Here is a 21173-nt window from a genome sequence, read left to right on the forward strand (position 1 = left end):
AAGCATAGAAACAGTATACATTTCACAGATCAACATTAATTGAAGAAAGAGTTTGTGGCAAAGCCTTGCTAACTTGAAACAAATTTGGAATCCAGCACTGGCTGGGAGTGGTGAGCGTAGATCTAAAGCCAATTTCTACCAAGTGAGGGGGGATACTAGGAAGCTAGAGAAGTTAGAATAGCAACGGTGAAAATTTCACCTGACAACCTTCACTGAGGACGGATCTGAACATTGTTTTCAAACCTCAGATCTGAACATTTTTTTCAAACAAGACAATTACACAGGCTAGCTACATTGTCAAATATAAAAAAAACTCAGAACAAGATCATTATATCAGACATAAATGGAACTGTAACATCGGAGACATGGCAAAGAAGGCATGAGGAAACAATTTTTCACATAATAAAATAGAATAAAGAACGATAGAGTGAGATCTTAAAGGCACTCACCTTGAACCCATCGGCCATCCATAGACTGCCCCAACATGCTGTTCCACTCATTCCGACATATCTCACCACACATCTTAGTTGCTCGTTGGGCCCCCGGCTCAACCCGATATACCATGGTTGTTGTACATCCCCGACCATTTGATCATGTTCTTGGCTTCCTGGTATGGTATCGAGTACAGTTTACCCATCCTTTGATGCTGCCTAAAATGTGCTTCATGCCTTAAACACTCCTCTCAGCACTTTCCTTGTGTTGCTCTCAGTAATGCCATCTTTTGTTGATATTGTTCTTGAATCTCTCTAATAGCTTACAATACCCCATGAAAGAATTTAGAATGAGTGAAGTTCCAAGCTCTGGCTAATACAACACTAATTAAAGCACAAGAAGTTCCAACTTGGCGATACCTAGGATTCTCATTATCCTCTGCATCATTAAGGTCCTTTGTCAGTTGCATTGTCTCTTGCACAAACTTTCACTCGAGGGCCTCAAGGGTCGGGGACATTCCCTGCTGATCAAAGCCACGTCACCATCTTGACCATGATCACCCTCCTTAGAAACCCCCTTTGAAAGTCGCCTCTCGTCATATTGAGGGCCTTTCAAAACCCTAAACCGAGTTCAAAAGATGAGAGAAAATCACAAAGTGCAATATGCATAATCACCAAACGGCCACAGCCAACACCTTTCCTATTACTTACCTCCTTTAAGACCGTATGCCATCGCAAAAGCACCATTTTGACACCTTGTTTCCCACTGGCGCCTTGCTTCTAGTTGGTCCATGCTTTTGTGTTTCTCATCATAATATGAAGCTTCTTATCCTGCATAAGGCTGCATGTTTGGTTCATACTGAGTTTGTTGACTGGCAATGTGCTGCATATGAGATCTTGCAAGCGAATCTGACGAGTGATTATGAGACCCGTGTGACTTGCGTGCATTCAGAGGCTTCTGATCATCCTGTACATCATCAAGTAATCGCTTCACAGCATCTACAGCCTTTCCAACCATCACCCTGTTGCTCCCAAGAATCTGCACAAAGAAGGATCCATTCCCAGCTGTCAAATTGTCCTCCAACTTCAATGGACATCCTGTATCCTTTTCAATACCTTGGACAGTCGATCCTCCAGTTCCGATAATTCTTGGCTTGAGTCTTCTATCCTTCATCGGTATCTTTTCTACAATTTCCGTTTGTCTGCGATCTACTCCCAAAATTGAAGGACAACCATGCAAATCAAAACAAACAAAAGGCATGATACTAGAAGCCACACTAGAAAAAGGCTTCATATTCAAAACTCCTGTTAACTAATACACAATGAGGAAATAATGGGAATAATCTTCAGCATCGCGAGAAGTCAAGATAATTATCTAGCAAACGAGCCAGTAGAAAAATAACAGCAACAAGCATCTTCACTTACACAAACTCAAACTATTGTTACTTCTGTACTGAAGTTCTTGCAGGTGTCACCATATCCCTGTAGCTAATGTACAAGAGAAACAATAATCTTGATACTCCATCGCCTATGCTTCACTTGCTAATCATCATCGATTGTAGAAAGAATCGACAATGTCGCAAGAAGAAGGGGAGGCCTATCTTCAGAACATTGTGTACCTATATCCCCATCTGCTTGCTCCTACAAAGCAATGCCAACACAGATATTCATGACCAAGGAATGAGGCCACAACATCAAAGATCAGTTATGAACCAACCTGAAAATCTCAGTAAAGACATTTAGGAGCTTAAAAGGTCGTTTCAGCTCAAACGCAAGTTGCAATGCAGTTGCATAGTCAGTATTTGCTAGAGCATTGGACAAATCTTGATCTGTCAAGGTCTCTTCTTCCTAAAGAAAAGTAAAATTGATTAGAACTTAAAGCTTCACGACCACCTAAACTCTTAGTTGAGATGACTTGGCACCTCTTTGCGCAATGCCTCCTCTTCATCCTCTTGAGTAGAGTACATCCACAAGTTTATAATTGAATCACTACCACCAGTAGCAATCATTTCATCAATTGCACAAACATCTAAATCCCAAATCTAAAAAACAATAGAAAATAAGAAGCTAATTTTCCTCGACTAAATTACTTATCACTAGTGATGCCCAAAAATTCAAACTACGAACATGCACCTTGTCCTCATGACGATCAAACGTGTTTATGCACTCATTTGCCTTGATGGTCCACAGTTTTAACAAGCCATCAGCTCCTACAATCAGTTCATAAATAGGTTTAGTGAGACCTTATCATGGTGTGCAATGTTGATGGTCTTCCACAAAACATTATCATGGTGCGTAATGTTGAAGGTCATCCACAAAAGATTATGTGCAATATTGACGTCCTTCCACAAAACATGTCAGAAACTACCTGCAGATATGATTTGCATTCCTCCCAAGAGAAAAGATGCTTTGAGTACACTGGCTGTGTGGCCTTCAAATGTTTTAAGACAAGACCCATCCGAGAGTACCCATATGCAGACAGTTTTGTCAACAGATGCTGTTAAAACACATTGGTCCACATGAGAAAATTTCACTGACCAGATACCCTTTTTATGCCCACGCAGTGTGACACATGGGACTAGCTCTAGAAGCCTCCATATGCGAGCAGTCTATCTTAAAAAAATTTCAAAGAAACAGTAACGATTGAAAATTTGCAATGTCATTCCAATGCATAAAGTAGTTGTGTCCTTACCTGTGAACCAGTACAAACCAGGCTGTCATTTGGAGCAATAGCTATGGAGTTTATGTCTTTGTCATGGGCAGCAACTGTTGCTAGTGATTAAAGTAGTATTGGCCAGTCTTTATTGGCCCTATCTTCAAAGCCAGTGTCACTTCAGACTTTGATGGTGTGATCACTGGTATGTGCAAAAATATCAGCATTCTTCTCGGAACAAATTCTACTAAAACAATTCTAAAAGTACCTGCTTCCACTGAAAAGAAACTTTTTAGTCTTCTTGGAGAAAGCTAGATCTCTACAGCTGCCATATGTCCCTCAGAAATGGCTACACAATGTCCTGTTCTGACATTCCACAATCTGACCTGAAAACGATTTGAGCATTAATGACAAAAGGCTTGGCTAGCCTGCCAAAAAAATCACAAAATAGCACCGCATAACTGCAATACTTAATGATTCTTCCCCCCAAAAGCCAATAAAGTGATGCTTGAAGAATAAATGGAAGAATCCAGGCAAAGTACAATATCCTTATGACCAAAAATCTCCTGCCTGCAGGTTCAAGTAAAGACTAGCAGTATTGGCAAAAGCTCCACCATAGCAGTATTGACGAGCAATAAAGACCAACAGAATGGAGGTTTTACCTGTGGAAGGTCCACCATAGACAAAGAGAGGGATATGCAAATAACAAGCAAGCCAAGGAGCTGTTTGATCTCGCTATTATGTGCAGGGGATTGGTCAACAAGATGCAAGTAGAGCATGTCGTGGGAGATCGTAGCTCCCTCTGACAAGTGCTACTCTTCATGTTGGGAATGAGATTGATGGATTGCAACTTCAAAGGAGACGATGCACGGCTATGAGTCCTACAACCCATCTCCCCAGCTTTAGAATTGGGACTGTTCCCTTCAATTACCCTTCTGCTTCCATCGCCAGAAGGGGAGCAACAAGTAGGATCGAACCCTCACCCTGTCTTGAGTTCGCATATTGTTACCTACCGTTTTCCCGCCCTCAAACTCTTCAGAGTTAGGCTATGAAAACATGCCTGCACTTCACTTTTTTGTGGTGGGCGGCCATGCATTACAAACTAGCTACAGTATATTTTTAAAGAACATTACCAAAATACCCCTCTATTTACCAAAATACCCCTCTATCGTGGGTGCAGGAGAAGCTCTTGATCATGCCATTGGTGTTTCTATTGAGTTTTCATACAAAGAAGAATAAGAGAAGAGTGACCTGGATGATGTGCAAGAAGACAACAATAAATAAAATGAGAGTGTAGATGTGGAGACAAAGGCTATGCAGATGGTTGTATTGATGATGATGATGTTGAAGAGGCTAATGAGGGTTTGGATGTCCAAGATATTGATGCCTAGTGTCTACATAGAAGAAGATTAGTCAAGTTTATGGTAGCATTGACCTCCGACAAATTTAGAAGCTTGTTGAACAAGTCTTACAGATGTTAGCTAAGGGAGAGGACAGGGAGGTACCATAACTTCTCATTGGTGTAGCTATCTTAGTTTGCTAGTGGAGTAAATTAACCCTTTGAAATACCAAGAACAACACCCTCATGTAAAGTATTCTTTAATTGGCTTGTTAGGGCATGTGTCTTATGGCATAAGCACTTAATATCCCTCCCCCCCACCCCCCACCCCAGCGTGCGGGGTAGGTCCCCCCTCCCTTATGCATACGGTATGAGCATCAAATAATGGGGGCTACCCCTATTGTATACGCTTATGTCTGACCTCTCAAAACCCCCCTCTTCTACACTCACATGATACCATACGGAAATCCATAGTGAATCCCCCGGGCTTGTTGTGACCCCATTGGCTATCTAGTCTTGGGAGGATATGTAACATCTAATGCACTAGTAACTTATGTGTAGCAAAAATTGATAACATAGTGAGCATTGTATTAAGAAGAAGCTCCTAATGAGCATAGAGAGAGGACTTAGCTTGAGAAAGCAACATAGCAATTTAGACCTAGCTAGTTTAGCATAAAAAATACTTGGAAAGAGAGAAATATAGCAATTGACAATAGTTGAGGACCGGATTTACATGGAGCTGGTCCCCCCTCCAGAAAGGCCTTGTATTATAGCTTCTCCCATCAAAGGATACTTTTATACAATACAATCTTTGTGTTCCTTGAGAAAACTCGTTGACGCAATAAAGATGGAAGCTTCATGCACCAAATTATGCTTGAAAAACACACCTAGTGTCCCTAGCCTCAGTCCCAAGACCTCACAACCTTTAAAAATGGTGAGAGCTAGCAGAGAATGAGGAAATATTGAGAGCAAGAAGATGTATCTTACGAGAAATAAGTAATCTCATCACATAATCACTCTAATAGCATAGATTAGCTTAGTAATTAGCATGGTAGAGGAGATGAGAATGCCATTGAAGCTTGGATATTGGTTGGATTTGTATTCCATAGCTATTGACGGCTAGGCCAACAGCACGACATAACTCAACAAAACCTTATTTTTAGAGAGTTATGAAATGCTAAGGATTATGGTTATAAACATCATTTGTAATAAGCAGGTAGTGTAGTTACAGAAGCCAGGGTGCAATGGCACTTCCAGATAGTAAATACAAATCCATTTGACCTCTCAAACTCTATTGTTTGGTTATCGTAAGATAACCTTATTATATAAGGTACCTAGGTCACTTTTGTAAAAACACTTTATCATAATCATAAGTTTTAAGCTGCCATCGACGGTGTGAGAGAGGAAGAGAGAGAGTGTGAGCTTCATCTTGGTGCTACAACCCACTTTTTCATCACATTGTAGATCTGACTACACCATTGTTGTAGCCTCAACAAGAGCTACACGACAATGCCAAGCATTCCTTGCAAAATGGACCAAACGTGCTCGTGCATCTACGAGCTTTGCGGCTGTAAGTATATCAAATGATGTTTGTTCTCTGCTTGCAAGTAGTCATCAGAATAGTGGTGACATAAGCTACTCATAGATTTTAATTTTTCATACTTTTAGAATTGGGCTCTATCTTTATACGCGTTTTTTGCAAATGGGTCTAGAGCTAGGATTTTGAGTGTAAAGGCTTGGGATAGGTGTATCTTAGTGAGGGGATGGTGTTCCTTAAGTTTCATACGATTCTGGTACGATTTAGTGAGTTTCCTTGCGTTGTGTGTATGTGGGCTAGGTGGTGTAGTTGAGAGCAGTGAGATTCTAGATTGTGGTTTAGTTGGCCTTGTAGAGTGTTGTATGTGTAGGATGGTCTTAGCCTGACAAGCTAAAGAGATTTCCTCTGTGTGCCTATCGTGTCATCCGTGTCCTTGATTGAAATTATGTTGATCTAGGTTGTGCTGCATGCACTTTATAGGTGATGTGGTTCCTTCCCGCAACAATAGCCAAGAGTTGTTGGTGTAGGCCTCTACTTCTCAATGCTTGGAGAAGGAGATGGAGTTCTTGCTCAACACATAAGTTTTGTGTGTGTGTAGCAAAAAGAGTTAGTGTAAAAATGCCAACCTCTCTCTCTCTCTTGGTGGACAAGAGCTCTCTCTCCTTCTCCAAGCAAGTAGAGAGGTTGAGAGCCTACACCAACACTCTTGGCTATGGAGTGCAAATCCAACCAAGAGCCATGATTCAATGCTTAAGCGTGCCATCTTTTCCATCTTCATTACTATGCTATTATGTATGCTATCAAGAAGAGTGATGATAAGTAAGGAACTAATTCTTTCTCCTATGAAATGTTTCTTCTTCCTCTTCCCTACCCTCATTCCCTGCTAGCTCTCTCCACCTTTGAAGGTGTTTGAGGTCTTAGACTGAGGCTTGGGATAGTTAATGCTTTCCTCAAAGTTTATGCTATGCTCGTGATGCATGAAGATTTCCATCTTCATTGCATCACCTAGGTCACAAGGAACATAGTGTTACAGTCGATAGGTATTTGTGGATAAGTGTTTACAATTCAATATTTCATCTTTGTAGTAGCTTTTATACACATCTTTGCGGGTTTCATAGAATTCAAGATTCTTATTTTGAGGAAAGATATCAGGGACATAAATGGGTTTGATCCTATAAGTCACTTTCACCACTTGATTGAAAACCCATTCATTTTAGGTCATGTCAAGGCCATCTTTAGAGATAACAATGTAGTCAAACCTAGTAGTACCAACAAAGTAGTAAAGTTGGATAACTCGCAGCTCTTCCCCCCACTGAAGATTCTTTAAATCAGAGGAGAGGCATCCGAGCTTCCTGACATTGATATAGAAGATGCCACCTTCAAAATCCGATGCAAGTTCCCATCCCCTTTGTGATGGAGGAGAGAAAGCCTTCATCAAAATATTCATCATGTTGCATCAAAAAGAAAAATTTGAAGAGCGACAAGCCTCTGAATACATTATCTCAAAGGTTTTGAACTTGTGATACTCAGCGTCTACATCTTCTTGAAACATCGATGCTGGTAAGTTCTGTAACTTAAGTCTTCAATTTATTTTTTCAAATTTTCAAACAATAACTATTTTTTCAGTTTCCTAACCTAGGCTCTAATACCACGTCTGAGATCCTCACCCCATTACCATATCCATTTGGCAAAAGGAGGGTACCTGACAGGTCACAAGGCCCTAATCGATTGAGAAAAGAATAGTCAGATAGACAAGGTTTCTAATGGATAGACTCTCATCACCAAGTAACTTAAGTCCAAGCCATTGAAAAGGGGTCCTAGCCCTGTCTCGCAGGGAAACCATGAACTAACACAATATTCTAACATTCGTAATTCTCACCTTCCAAAAGAGAGAAACCCCAAATGCCTTTTTTCCCATAATTTTCAGAGGCACGTACAATTGGGACTTCTCAACTCATGGCACAATGGGTCTCTAGTTTTGCTTCTCCTGTCAGTGAGGAGCGGAGAGTTTCTTGACTAATTGAGCCCACCCATCCTTGACTGGCAACCTCAGCCACTCCCCACTTTCAACCCCCACACTCACACTTTGGTTTGCTTGTTTTCTAATTACTACAACATGATTGTTCATACACAAAGGTCCTTTTTATAATTTTGCATCACAAGTTCATTAAGATAGCCCTTCAAACATTTATATCAAATCGACACCAAGACAATCTTTCCTAGAAGAAAAACAACATACGACTCTTCTTCATTTAAATATCCAAAACCCAAAATTTCACTCCTCTTGGCGAGAGTTTATTTCTCCCGTTGTCTTTAGTTGCCCAAAACACTAAATTGTCCTGCAACCTAGATATGAACCATCAGTGTGACTAACTTGCAACCTGGGCACCAACCTGCAAGTATTATCTTGCATTATGGGCACCAACCCACAAGATGTGTGCAACCATACATTCACTCCGCTAAGATCTCCTCCCTGGATATCAAAGGGAGTTCTGATTATATCAATATAGGATTTTTGAATGAAGAAGATTTGAGAGTTCTTCTACTAGGCAAACATTTCTTTCCTGTGAGGAAACAAACTACTTTCCAAAAAATCTTTTCTTATTAATACAACTTAAGAAAATTAACAAGTTTAATTGATCGGGTTTTGTGGGATGGGTGTCTACCCTCACTCCTATCTTATTGGACATAGCAAGAACCACAAATATAATTGTCAGTCCATGGGATGAAGCTAACTCAACTAGTGCATAGAGGCTACGAGAGGTTGTCAATCTCTTAGAAAAGAACAAACAACTCGCATCTAACTCAAGCTACACTCAAATGACTGAAATCACCAAAAGCTAATCGCTCATCGGCAAACAAAGCACATCCGTTACAACATCAAACGACATCCAAATGTTACAAAACTTTTAGGGCATATTTATAAGACCTAAGCACACATGCTTATGGTTTCAAATCTCACTTTAGATCAAGTGTGAAAATCACGATTATTAACAACAGTGAGTTTTTTACCTAGTTGTTTTTGACCCAGAATGCATCTAAATGCTTAGCAATGATGCCCCAATACCCCACCTCTACTTATTTTATGATCTTGAAGCTTAAATTCCTACTTATATAATGAAATTAGGCCGCAGGTCGTCGACGCCAAAAGCTATGGATTACCATGAAATGCTTACATCAATGCGTAGAGCTCTTACCTGTGATTGCAACGCAACAAACGACATTGCAATGCAACAACCGAGAAGGGAGTAGGAAGTGCAAGAAGGAGAGAAGTGACTACAGTTAGATCACGCTGTGTTTCTATTATCCAAAAACTTACAAAAATTGGCTTTTATACCTTAGCCAACGTTTTTGTGGTCAAAACTAGTAATCTGGGAGCTCTAACTAAGGACAGGTTGATACAATCTAGAAGCTTGTAGCCTTGGATCATCAATTACAATGTTTTTCTAGAAAGTAGGATTTACAATATTCCTGATTCATCAAAATAATAAGTGTTTTTATAAGAAAAGTTCTGAAAAATGTGATCCGAGTTATCCAAGCTAGCTTGCTGCTCACATCCCCCCCCTCCTGAACCGTGTCGTCCCTTGACACAGCTTCATTGACTGAATTAATCTTCGGGTTGACGGCTAGCGAGGTGGTCTTTAAGTGCATGGAGTGCTTTCTCATATCTGAGTCTTGTCTCTTTGTTCGAAACCTGCAAGAACTGCATGGTGACTTTGTTTTTAAGCTCAATGGCTGAGTAGCCAACAAATCTGGATGTTAGGTTGCTTATCACTAACCCAAATATCTTCATTTTCCAAGTGAAGAACCGTGTATAAAGTGCTTTCTCAAACTCCAACATATTGCTTGAGAAAAAAAACATGCATCGGACGTAGAAGCCGTAGACATTAGGGAAAAATTGGACTCACAAAGGGGCCTTATAAGGAGTTTGACTTCCTCTCTCATGTCCAAAATGGGTGTGCGGCAAACTTTTTGCAAATCAACTCTAAACTTGGAGGAGATTTGGCAGTTAGAATCTACTCTTCAAGCTCTTTCTATTGATATATAGCATGCCACAAGATTCCTCATATTTTGAAAGATTCTATTTTTTATTCTCTTGTGATGTGACAACTCCGTCTAGAATCTTTCAAAATATGAGGAATCTTGTGGCATGCTATATATCAATAGAAAGAGCTTGAAGAGTAGATTCTAACTGCCAAATCTCTGCCAAGTTTAGGTTGATTTGCAAAAATTTTACTGCACGCCCCTTTTGGACATGAGAGAGGAAGTCAAACTCCTTATAAGGCCCCTTTGTGAGTCCGATTTTTCCCTAATGGGACTTCTTCGGAAGGCTGGCCACTTAAGTCGTAGCAATGATCCTTGTTGCCTTTGAGGAATGACATCCATGGTGCTTGTGCTTGCTCTGGCTTGTGAAAAGATTCAATATGTATGAGCAGCATTTTGCAGATCTTATATAGCATGGGACATGAGATTTCAATAAGGCTCTTGAAGAAATTCATGGCGCCCATTAGGTTTTTCACCATGTATTCCTTAGTTTCCGGTCCCTGCTCTGGAGCTAGAAATGGTCGATAGTTCAGCCATGTAGGCCGCTTCTTTCTTAGTGCTTCATATGCTTGGTACATGACAAAAAGTTGGGTCTTTCTGAAGGGCTACAAGTGCTCTTGTTAACAGAATCAGGTATCTTGGATTCTTGTTCAACCAGCTCTTTCTCCACTTGGGGTGGACATCCTCTGCGCCTTCGGCCTGCATATCCTTGTATAGTATTTCTTTTACCTGTAATAGCTCGACCTTGATCAAGAATATGCCAATGATTGTTGATGCCATTGTGCATTGATTTGGTTGGGAGTGAGTTGAGTTACATTGACTGAGTGAAGAATTCTCAACTCCCATTGCTGCTTTCCATTCTGCATCTATCTCCTAGGAAATCTATTCTCTGAGTGTATCTTCCTCAACTTTAGAAATTTATAGGCACTTGCTTGGCATCAGTCTGTGGTACTTGAAAGTCTTCTTCTCCTCGTAGCCCTTCTGTCGGAAGTTGTGTTTCCATCTCAGCAAAAGAGACTGAGGAAATTTTGATAGTCAATTTCTCAAAGGTACCTGCTTCTTCTTGTGTCTCTGGTTGTCCCTCTCTCAAAATCTGGTTGATTCCTTTTAGCCTGGCAATCTCCTTGAGCAATTGTTCCTCTCGTTGTACTCGCATTAGTGCAAGGTCTCTTCTCTGTGATTGCTCTAGCTTTAGCTCTAGCTCGAGATAGTTATTCCTCTTTTCCAGAGCCTTATAGACTTCATCCATACCTTTGCTCGAGGTGACAATAGGATTTTCTCTAGTCTATCTTAGAAAAGGTGCCTAATCATTAGTTCTTTGATCAGAGTATTGCAGAGAAGTGTTTGCTACATTGAGCTGCACTTGGATCTTCTGTACTGACAGAGTCGTGGTTAGGAGTTCATTTGTTACATCTGTCATCTAGTGATCTTTAGTCTTGCAAACATTTGATAACATTGTTAGGAGTTTTCCTAGCTCCTCCATTTCTTTCTGTTGTTTCTCTTTGCTAGCTGGTGCTATTCTACTTCATCTTTCATCTCTTTGAATTGTCTCTATAAATCCGAAATGATAATCATCCTGTCATCTAACTCTCCTTGTAGAGCATCGATGACAAGTTCCAGCTCTCTAGCCTTAGCACTGCAGCTAAGTGCTGATGTTTGCATTTTTATGGTCATCTGTTGCATCTGCTTGGCATATTCATTCATCTGTATGATGAATTTTTCGTTTGTCTCCCACTCTTCAAACTCTGTAGGCTGCCTCGATGTTTCTGCAGTTTTGGTTTGTGGCTCCTTAGGTGGTTCTCTGGTGGCTGCTTGTGGTTGCGGCAAGGGTTCTACTTTTCCTTGAGGTGTTGCGGTTGCCTTGGCTGCTTCTATTGCTTGAGGCTTTGTGGATGCCTCTGTGGTTTATTGTTGGGTGGTCGTATAAGGTGTGGCCTTTGTTCCTACTGCTTTGAGCTGCTCAAAACTGGTTGTTGCCTGTTGTTCAAGATCTTTTTCTTTGGCTTCCTCGCCCTCATTGGGTCTAGCTGTTGGTGAAGGGTGAGGGCTTGGCATTGGGTGATATTCTTGCTCCGTAGCAGGTGAGGTAGGCTTTGAAGACATTTCTTCTTGGTCGTGCTGTGTCTCACTTTATTCCGTAGCCTCTACTTGTCTTTGTTTCTCTGTTGCATCTTCTCTTGCTTTTCTCTTTGCTTCTTAAGCTTCTTTTAATTTTAGAGCTTCTGCTTTTGCATACATGCATTTAAGAAATTCTGTGGGGTTCGCTGCTTCTTTCCTTGCAGGGTTCTTAGTTCTGGGTCCCCTAATCTCTTTTGGAACCCACCTTTACGGGTCCTCACCTGCAGCTTGGTGGCTTCTTTCATAAGTTTGTTTTTCTCTTTCAAACCTCACCTTCTTTTGATGAGGTTCTTATTCGTGTGCAGCTACAACTTTCTTCTTCATCTCTTCTATTCTGGCCCTTCTCTCCTCATTGTCCGAGCTCTTGCTGTTGTGCGCTTCGTAAGAGCTTTGGGAAGATTCTTCATTTGACTTATATACTCTCTTTGATGGATGCGTAGTTCTTGGAGAAGGCTGTGTACACACAATCCATGTGTTTTGATCTGGGGCTGGTGGCGAATTGTCGGCGGCCATGCCAATAACATGGTATGCTATTCTTGTCAGTACTTCAGACGCGCCCAAATAGGTGATGTTTCCTTCTTTCTTGGTGCCCTTCAACGTTGTTAGCACATACTGTGCATGATCAATTGGTTTCCTGGTTGTCGACTTCAACACTTGGGTGAAGGTAGTCACAACCACATGGTTTGGGGTGGTGTACCCTGGCGGTCACTTTGCTAGAAAATGGAAGTGCTGATGGTAAAGGCGTGCTGCTTCTTTCACTTGCCTTTGGATGAGGTTGGCAAAAGTTGCAACAGCAGTCTCCTTGGTGAATGTCCATGCTATCTTCTTGTCTCGGGCCCAAAATGTCATCCTTCAATCGCTCGGCAGCTTCAGTGCCTCTGCTACAATCTCTTTGGTGATTGTCACTTCTACTTTTTGCCCTTGTTGGTTAGTGATTTGGGCTGACCCGTCTTCTTTAATTGTAGACAATAGCTCATAGGATTTCTAAAAATATGTGCCGCATGGTTCCTGGTCATAGAAATCCCTGAGGCCCTGAGGCCCAGCCTTTTGTTGGTCTCTTTTGTGTCTAGCTTGGTAGCTACATCATATATATCTTTTGATAGCAGTTGTATCTCTACTTGGTGTCCTTCTTCACTCTTAACCTTCCTATGAACCCCGTGGTATTGTTTTCCTCAAGCTGTTCCCTTGACAAGTAAGTTGCTTTGGCTGTTTTTATTGAACTTGGGTCCAGTTGGTAGGGTGGCAGTTCTTGCAAGTTCTTCTTCTGGGACACCCTTTTCTTGGCATTCTCCGTAGCTTGCATTGCTCCTGTTAGGAGAATACATTACCAAAGTTAGAAAATTTTGCAATTTCCACTCTAAAATTTTGTTAGGAGAATACATTGCCAAAGTTAGAAAATTTTGCAAGTTCCACTCTAAAATACCCTGAGCCTAAATTGCTGGCAAATTGGGTCCAATTTGCTTCAAATCAATGTTGGAACATGCATAGATGCATAAAAACATGTAAAGATCAAAATCATACAGTTCAGGCAAAAATTTGTAACAAAAGTAAATAATCGTGCTTATTTATAGGTGGAGATTTTTTACAACTTTTTGCATTTTTGACATATAGGCTTGAACTATGTGGCATTTAGGTGCTCTGAGTGAAGTGTGGGTTCAATTGAGTGCAAGGAGTGGAAATGGTGCCAGGTTTAGACTTTTAGTCTCTCTAAAACAGCACATATAAAGGGATTTTGATTTTTTGAGATCCAAATTAGCTCAAATTTGGTCAGTGGGCTTGGGACATCATGTGCTTTGGTCCCATAAGGTCAAAGTTGCCATTTTTCCCCATTTTGGCAAGAAAGTAAATAGTCGCGATTATTAACTTTTTTATCAAAATATGCATTTTTTGTTGCAACTTGGTTCTAGGCATGATGTCGACTCTGTGTATGAGATATGGGGTGCATGATTTGGATAAAAAACGTGACAGATAACTCCAAAATTGGATTGGAAAGACTTCTTTGTGTTTTTTGACAATTTTTCAAGTTTTTCTTGATCATTTTGGCTCATACTTGAAATGTGGCATGTAATAGATGTGTACAAGTGATAGGTGAAGTGAAGGTACCATTTTCAAGCAAAAATGTACAAAAGTAAATAATCGTGATTATTTACAGCAGTCAATTTGTTTGCTAAACTTGACAATTTTTTGACCTAAACATATTCAATACACCTAAAACAAGTCCTAATTGAATTTGGAAAAGTTTTATTGTGTCGACATCACTTCGTGCTTTGTCGACTCTGAAATCACCGATTTTTGTGACTAGATGGCTTGTGGGGTTGGTTAGTCACTTTTGAAGCTATACACTTGTCCGTTACATGGCCTTGAAGCTACCCATCTAGTTTTGGCCCATTTGAAGTCAGTTTAACTTCGTATGTCAAATTTGACGCTTGTAGCCTTCGAGCTATTTTCTCCTTTTTGAGAGCTTGCCTTGATTGTTTTTATGAAACCATCCATGTACATTGTGTATAGACCCAGTCTATAAGCTGTCTGTGGAGTCATAATCCAATTCTGGCATCTGAAAACAAACCTAGCTTTTCTACTTGGGACCCCCATGGACCCCTGCCAAATGGTCATCAGGTGATATAGAAGTGTTCTATTACATAGGGGCATGCTATAGTTCAAGTCTCGTCCAATTTGGTTGAGCTGACAGGCCGCTATGGTCAATTTTTGGTCGTAGAACTTCGTGCACTGCTCGGATTCTAGGGTTTTCTCCTTGAGCTTAGACTTGCTACCGGCCATATAGAAGTGATCATTGATAAGCATAGAACTTACCCCTCATGTCTCGTGTGAGACGGCACTGTAAACGGCCGATTGTGGACTCCGAAAACCGCACACGATGAAGGTCAAAAGCTCTCTTATCCAAGGGCGACTAGTGGGAATGAGGTGAGTTTAGACTACCTTGGATATCTATACTTGGACTTTCCAAACCATTTTCCCCCAAATTCCCCTCTTAGTCCTACAAGGCCGTGTAAGGTCTCTACCTGCCCTAGAAAATGGACAAGGACAGTATTTAGGATGAGTACACAAAATTATGTATTTAAAATTAGTGGGGTGCGGGTGCAATCATGTAAGGTTGAGTCGAGGATATTTCTCAAACTCAAATTTAGCTTGGTGAGCCAAAGCTCCCTTTTTCCATTCTCAACAGTCAGTTTGGCAGGGACATTACTCAGTGAAGTGTATTGATGAAGCACACATATTGGAAGTGGGGAATGGGGGAAACATGCAAGAGACATGGGAGCTCTGCCTTGCATCCATCATTTGCTTCTTAGCATGCTAAAAGGGAGAGAGAGAGAGAGAGAGAGAGAGAGAGACAGAGAGCTCAAACTACCAACGAGAGACCTCCGAGGACTCTTCCAACCATCCCACCAACCAAGAAACACAACAGGGCCAAGTCTACTATTGCTTCTCCTCCACCTCGCAAAAGAGTGAGGCTGTCTGATTCCCAAGTATCCCCAATGTCATAGTTCATGCATACAGGCAAAGGAAGGAATCACTCATGTTCTCTCTCTCTCTCTCTCTCTCTCTCTCTCTCTCTCTCTCTCTCTCTCTCTCTCTCTCTCTCTCTCTCTCTCTCTCTCTCTCTCTCTCTCTCTCTCTCTCTCTCTCTCTCTCTCTCTCTCTCTCACTCTTCCCCCTATGTTTATGTGTGTGTGTATTCCTCTGTATAGTGTCCCCTATATGAATTCTTGGATTGGCTCCCCAATGAGCAATGGATTTTCCATTCATAGCCAGAGAGAGAGGGGCACTACACATGTAGATGGAACGTATTTTGTCAGATTCTACTCTCTTGATCATGTAGCATTCTGGTTTTTGCTAAGGTTCCTATTGCATGTGTGTAGTTCAATGGAGATCTCCCCTTCCCAAGGTGGAGATCCCATTCTAGGAGAAATTATGTGTAATTGTGGAAGATTTCAATGTTGCCTATGGCCTCTCCATGACTAGTTCGGATCCAAATTGGTGAGGTGGGAGTAACTCAGTGATTTGGAATGGTTCAGTGTGTTATTCTAACAAACGAAGGATCCTAGCCAGTTTTGCATTAAATACAATTGCATCCATAGCCTACATGTATGAGGTCCAAAAAACATGGAGACTAGCTCCGCTTTTACAAAGGGATTTGTCAAAGAATTCAATCTTGTTTTGATTGCAAGTGGTATAGCCATGAAGTTCAATTGGGCTGAGTTCACTCTGTAGTATTTGAGGATCTACGTGAGAAGGGCTACTATGAGGTCCATGTCAACAAGTGAAGGATGCGTAATTCCCAGCATCAAGTTCAAAAACATGAGGATGAATGACCTAAAATGTGGGAGGACAACTTGGGTTGAGTAGGTATGAGCAATCGGTCAACTTCCAAGGGCACACCATTGTCTCATCGTAGCACTCAGCAGGAGGCAAAAAGCCTTTCATTTTTTGACTTTGAGGATTTGCAATACATCGCAACAATTTTCCTTCATCTAAGAACACAATTGTAGGATACTAAAAAGGATCTCAGAAATGCACAACAACAGTTGTGACAAAAGCTGCATGATGTTGCCAATGGACTATAAACTTTATCGCAAATCTCTAATCTGAATGCAAAGCAGAAAATGGAGCTCGAAGTGAAAATAAAAACAATGAAAGAGACACTCGATGATTTGGGATTTCCTCACTTTGAGGACACCGATGTTGATAGTTACATTGACATAACCTCTCATCTAGTAAGTGTTTGTGATTTTCAAGCTAGCACCTTGTGTTTGGTATATGTGCACAACTAACCTATGACTTACCATGCTCTTTTTTCTTTTTTCTGTAGACTGAGGTGGAGGTCAAGGAATCCAAAGTGTAGGCTGGTGAGAGTCTACTGCACTTGCTAGTGCATATGCAATCTAGGCTACAAGGCTCTTTTCTTTCCACTACCCTATGTAATTTAGCTATTGCCATCTCTATGACGGATAGAGGGGTTTGTGAAAATGTTGAGAAGGACTAGTGTACTGACTGTGGTATGCTGCTTGAAGTACATGAAATCCTTGCAATGGTCAAGCTGCCCTGTGAACATAGATACCACCTACTCTGCTTTGCAACCGCCTGCTCCTTGAGGACTGAATGTAGGGCTTCCACTTGCAAGTAGAAGATACGAGCAGAGTGGTTGTGCAAGACTATAGGGCAAGACTATAGGGCAAGAACATCAAATCCCACCAGACACTTGTAAGATAATCATAAATTCCATGTATGTTAATCAACATCTTCAAAATGCTAGTGATAAGGTTAACTAGCACATATAGTATGCTAGCTAGCATACATAGTAGTAATATGCTCCATAGCATACCGGGTATTCTACTTAGCATATTGAGCATACTAGCTAGCATATTTGGTGTGAAAAATAAGCATGCTTGGAGGTATACAGGGTATGCTAACTAACATATTGAGTATGCTAACTAGCATACATAGAATTATCATTAGCATCCAAAGCGTAGTAGTAGTATGAGAAATAGCATACTAGGTATGCTAGTTAGCACATTGAGCATACTAACTAGAATATTTGGTGTGCCAACTAAGCATGCTCACTAGCATACATGGAATTATAATTAGCATTCTGAGCATAGAAGTAAAATGCTATAGAGCATACTTGGTATGCTAGTTAGCATACTAAACATACTAACTAGCATATTTGGTGTGCCAACTAATCATACACGCATGTATTCAAGGTATGCTAAATAGCATACTTGATATGCTTACGAGCTTGCTAGCTAGCGTACTGGGTATGCTAACTAACATATTTGTTGTGCTAACTAGGATACAAGATATGTTAACTAACATATTGGGTATGATAACTAGCATACATGGAATCATAATAAGCATCCTGAGAATATTAGAAGGATGGTACATAGTAGTATATTGGGTATGCTAGTTAGCATATTGAAAATATTAATTGCCATATTGGTGTGCAAACTAAGCATGTTTGGCGATATACAGGGCATGCTAACTAGCATACATGGGATTATAATTAGCATCCTGAGAATAGTAGAATTATGCCAACTAGCATACAGGGTATTCTAGTTAGCATATTGAACATACTAACTACCATAGTTGATGTGCCAACTAGGCATGCTTATAGGTAGAGGGCATGCTAACTAGCATACTGGGTATGATAACTAACATATTGGGTATGCTAACTAACATATTGGGTATGCTAGCTAGCGTACATGGAATTAAAATAAACATTATGAGCATAGTAGTAGTATGATATATAGAATACAAAGTATGCTAGTTAGCATATTTAACATATTTACTAGCATATTTGGTGTGCCAGTTAAGCATGTTTGGAGGTATATTGGGCATGCTAACAAGAATATTGGGTATGCTAACTAGCATGCAAGCTAGCATATGGGGTATGCTACCTAACATACAAGGCATACTGGATCTGCTAACTCGCGTGCTTACTAGCATATTGGGTATGCTAACTAACATACTGAGCATAGTAGTAGTATGCGACATAGCATTTTGGGTATGCTAGTTAGCATATTAAACTTACTATTTAACATCATTTTTGTGCCAACTAAGCATGCTTGCAGTTATACAGGGTATGCTAGCTAGCATACTAAGTCACGAGTGTGCTTACTAGCATACATGGAGTTATAATTGGCATTCACAGCATAGTAGTAGTATGCTACATAGAATATTGGGTATGATAGTTAGCATATTTTACATAATGTCTAACATATTTGGTGTGCCAACTTAGCATGCTTACAGGTATATTGTGTATGCTAACTAGCATACTCGGTTTGCTAGCTAGCATATTAGGCATGTTAAATATCATATTGAGTATGTCTTAGAATGCTTACAAGGATAGCATGTATGCTAATCATCATACTCAACAAGAATACTTAATATGCTAGCTAGCATACTAGTTTTGGGATATCGTTTGCATACACTGTATAAATACCTACCATACAGAGTACTGACAATCACTAGTATGTTTACTAGGGTCAAGCATCTTCATTGCTAATAATTCTTACTAGCATACTCTCTAGGCTAGTTAGCATATAATGTTCTTATCTTCTTTGAAATGATTTTTTTTTCCTTTCCATTAAAGCATTGTTTAGCATTTTGGGTGATCTTTTTTGCCTTAATAAATGGTATCTTTTTTGTAGGTTTGTCAAAGCATTTCGGTGATGTGGGTCATGCGCGTGATAAGAAACTTAGCAAATAAATTATTGAACAAGACAAGCCCTTTGTTGAGGAGATGGATGAGTAGGACAACATGAATGAACTGGTGGATATTGTAGTGCAGCATGCGGAGAATCTAGATGGTGCTGTAGACAATCAACCATCGGAGGAGGAGGATGATTTTGTCATGGTTTGTCGTTGGGATGTTAAGCCTGCTGTAGCTCAAACGATGAGCACCTTAGAGAAAACAATAGGTAGTGCTTTAAAGGAAATAGTGAGGACTGACAGCCCAGGCAATGTGCATGATGCTGGCAACAACAGCTCTTGGGGGAGTTTTAGAAAAATTGCAAAGTCAAAGAGGAAAGTTGGTGTTGAGACGGTACCAGGAGAGGCTCCAATGGACAATTTTGTTTCCCCTAATAGGATTGTGGAGGACATAAGTCAAAGCACCAAACATGAAAAGAAAGCCCCTCGCTCACGAACTTGCAAGAAACTTTGTTGAACCTAGTGTGCCCTACCCAAAATTTGTAAATCTAGCAAGCTAGAGTGCTCGTAATACTGAGTGTACCCATTCATGTCTTTTTGGAGTAAATATATGTGTGCTACAGTCCAGTATCTTTGGCATGTCCTTTATGCCTTCTCATTCGATACATGTGCTGTGTTTTAGGGGAAGAGAATCAAGCGTTAATTGCCCTGCATGATTTAAATATTTCCCTTGATTGCAAAAAGATATGGAAAAGGAAAATTCCCAAGGCTAAGCGGCTTAAAAGAGAAAAGCTTGAGATTGAGAGGCGCCTAAGCCGCTACAGTCTACAACTCTCAAAACATATGGAGTACTTGAATTATGTTCATCCCTCTGGGAGGGTATATATACTGAGTGGTATCCTCTATTGGACCCAATATGGGTGTCAAAACGCTTGGAAAACGATAAGTGGGTTTTCATACTTGATTTGAATGGCCTACTAGTCAGTGGTGTAGAGAGTCAGTATGGCAAAAATCCCCCCACATATGCAGAGAAAATGGCTAAGTACAAAGTTGATGCTCAGTGGTTTAGGGTTTTATCACAGAGATAGCCACATATTTTTGGATTGGTGCCTTCGATTTTTCTATGTTTTTATATGAAGCACTAGCATGGTAAGGTCAATGCAATTCTAGTAAATTCAAAGACCAAAAGTCAAGGCTGGCTGATGGTTTTGCATTGTACCATTGCACTGGCCCAAAGTGGGTGTTAGCAACAAGCTAATGTGGACACCATTTTTCGGAGTTCTCCTTGTAAAAACAATTATTATTTTGATAAATCGAGAATATTGTAACTCCTGTTTTCTTGATAAACCTTGTAATTAATGAGCCGGGACTACAAGCTTCCAGATTGTATCAGCCATTCAATTCCCAGCTTTGGTAGAACTCCAGATTATTACTTTTGACCACCCAAAAACCTTGGCTAAGGTATAAAAGCCAATTTTTGTAAGTTTTTTATAAGTTTTTGGATAAGAAATAGACAGCGTGAGTTGACGGCGCTCACTTCCCTCCTTCTTGCGCTTCCTACTCCCTCCTCGGTTGTCACATTGCAAATGCGTTTGTTGCATTGCAACCGCAGATAAGAGCTCTACGCAGTGACGTAAGCCATTCACAATATTTCGTAGCTTTTAGCGTCGTCGACCCGCGGCCTAATTTCATCATAACTAAGAATTTACATGTTCAAATAAAAAACTAAGCATATGCGGGATATTGGGGAATCATTGCTAAGCATTTAGATGCATTTTGGGTCAAAAACGATTAGGTCAAAAATCCACTGCTGTTAATAATTGCAATTTTGGAACTTGACCGAAAGTGGGGTTTGAGGCCATAGGCATGTGCGCTTAGGTCTTA

The 21173-nt window shown here is 40.5% G+C and overlaps 1 protein-coding gene across 1 annotated transcript; it reads right to left on the minus strand.

Annotated features, from left to right (window-relative positions):
* Positions 1–1257: 1257 nt before the first annotated feature.
* On the minus strand, positions 1258–1605 carry LOC147449986 (uncharacterized). The gene has a single exon (XM_086522759.1). It carries the CDS (start codon positions 1603–1605, stop codon positions 1258–1260), a length of 348 nt encoding a protein of 115 aa, XP_086378885.1.
* Positions 1606–21173: the final 19568 nt, after the last annotated feature.

Source organism: Adiantum capillus-veneris, chromosome 10 (assembly GCF_014529385.1).
Source record: "Adiantum capillus-veneris isolate H3 chromosome 10, ASM1452938v2, whole genome shotgun sequence".
Taxonomy (NCBI): Eukaryota; Viridiplantae; Streptophyta; class Polypodiopsida; order Polypodiales; family Pteridaceae; genus Adiantum; species Adiantum capillus-veneris.

What these genes read in the sequence shown, in the direction of transcription:
- LOC147449986 (XM_086522759.1), bottom strand. Translation starts at nt 1,605, where the DNA reads ATGAAGGATAGAAGACTCAAGCCAAGAATTATCGGAACTGGAGGATCG.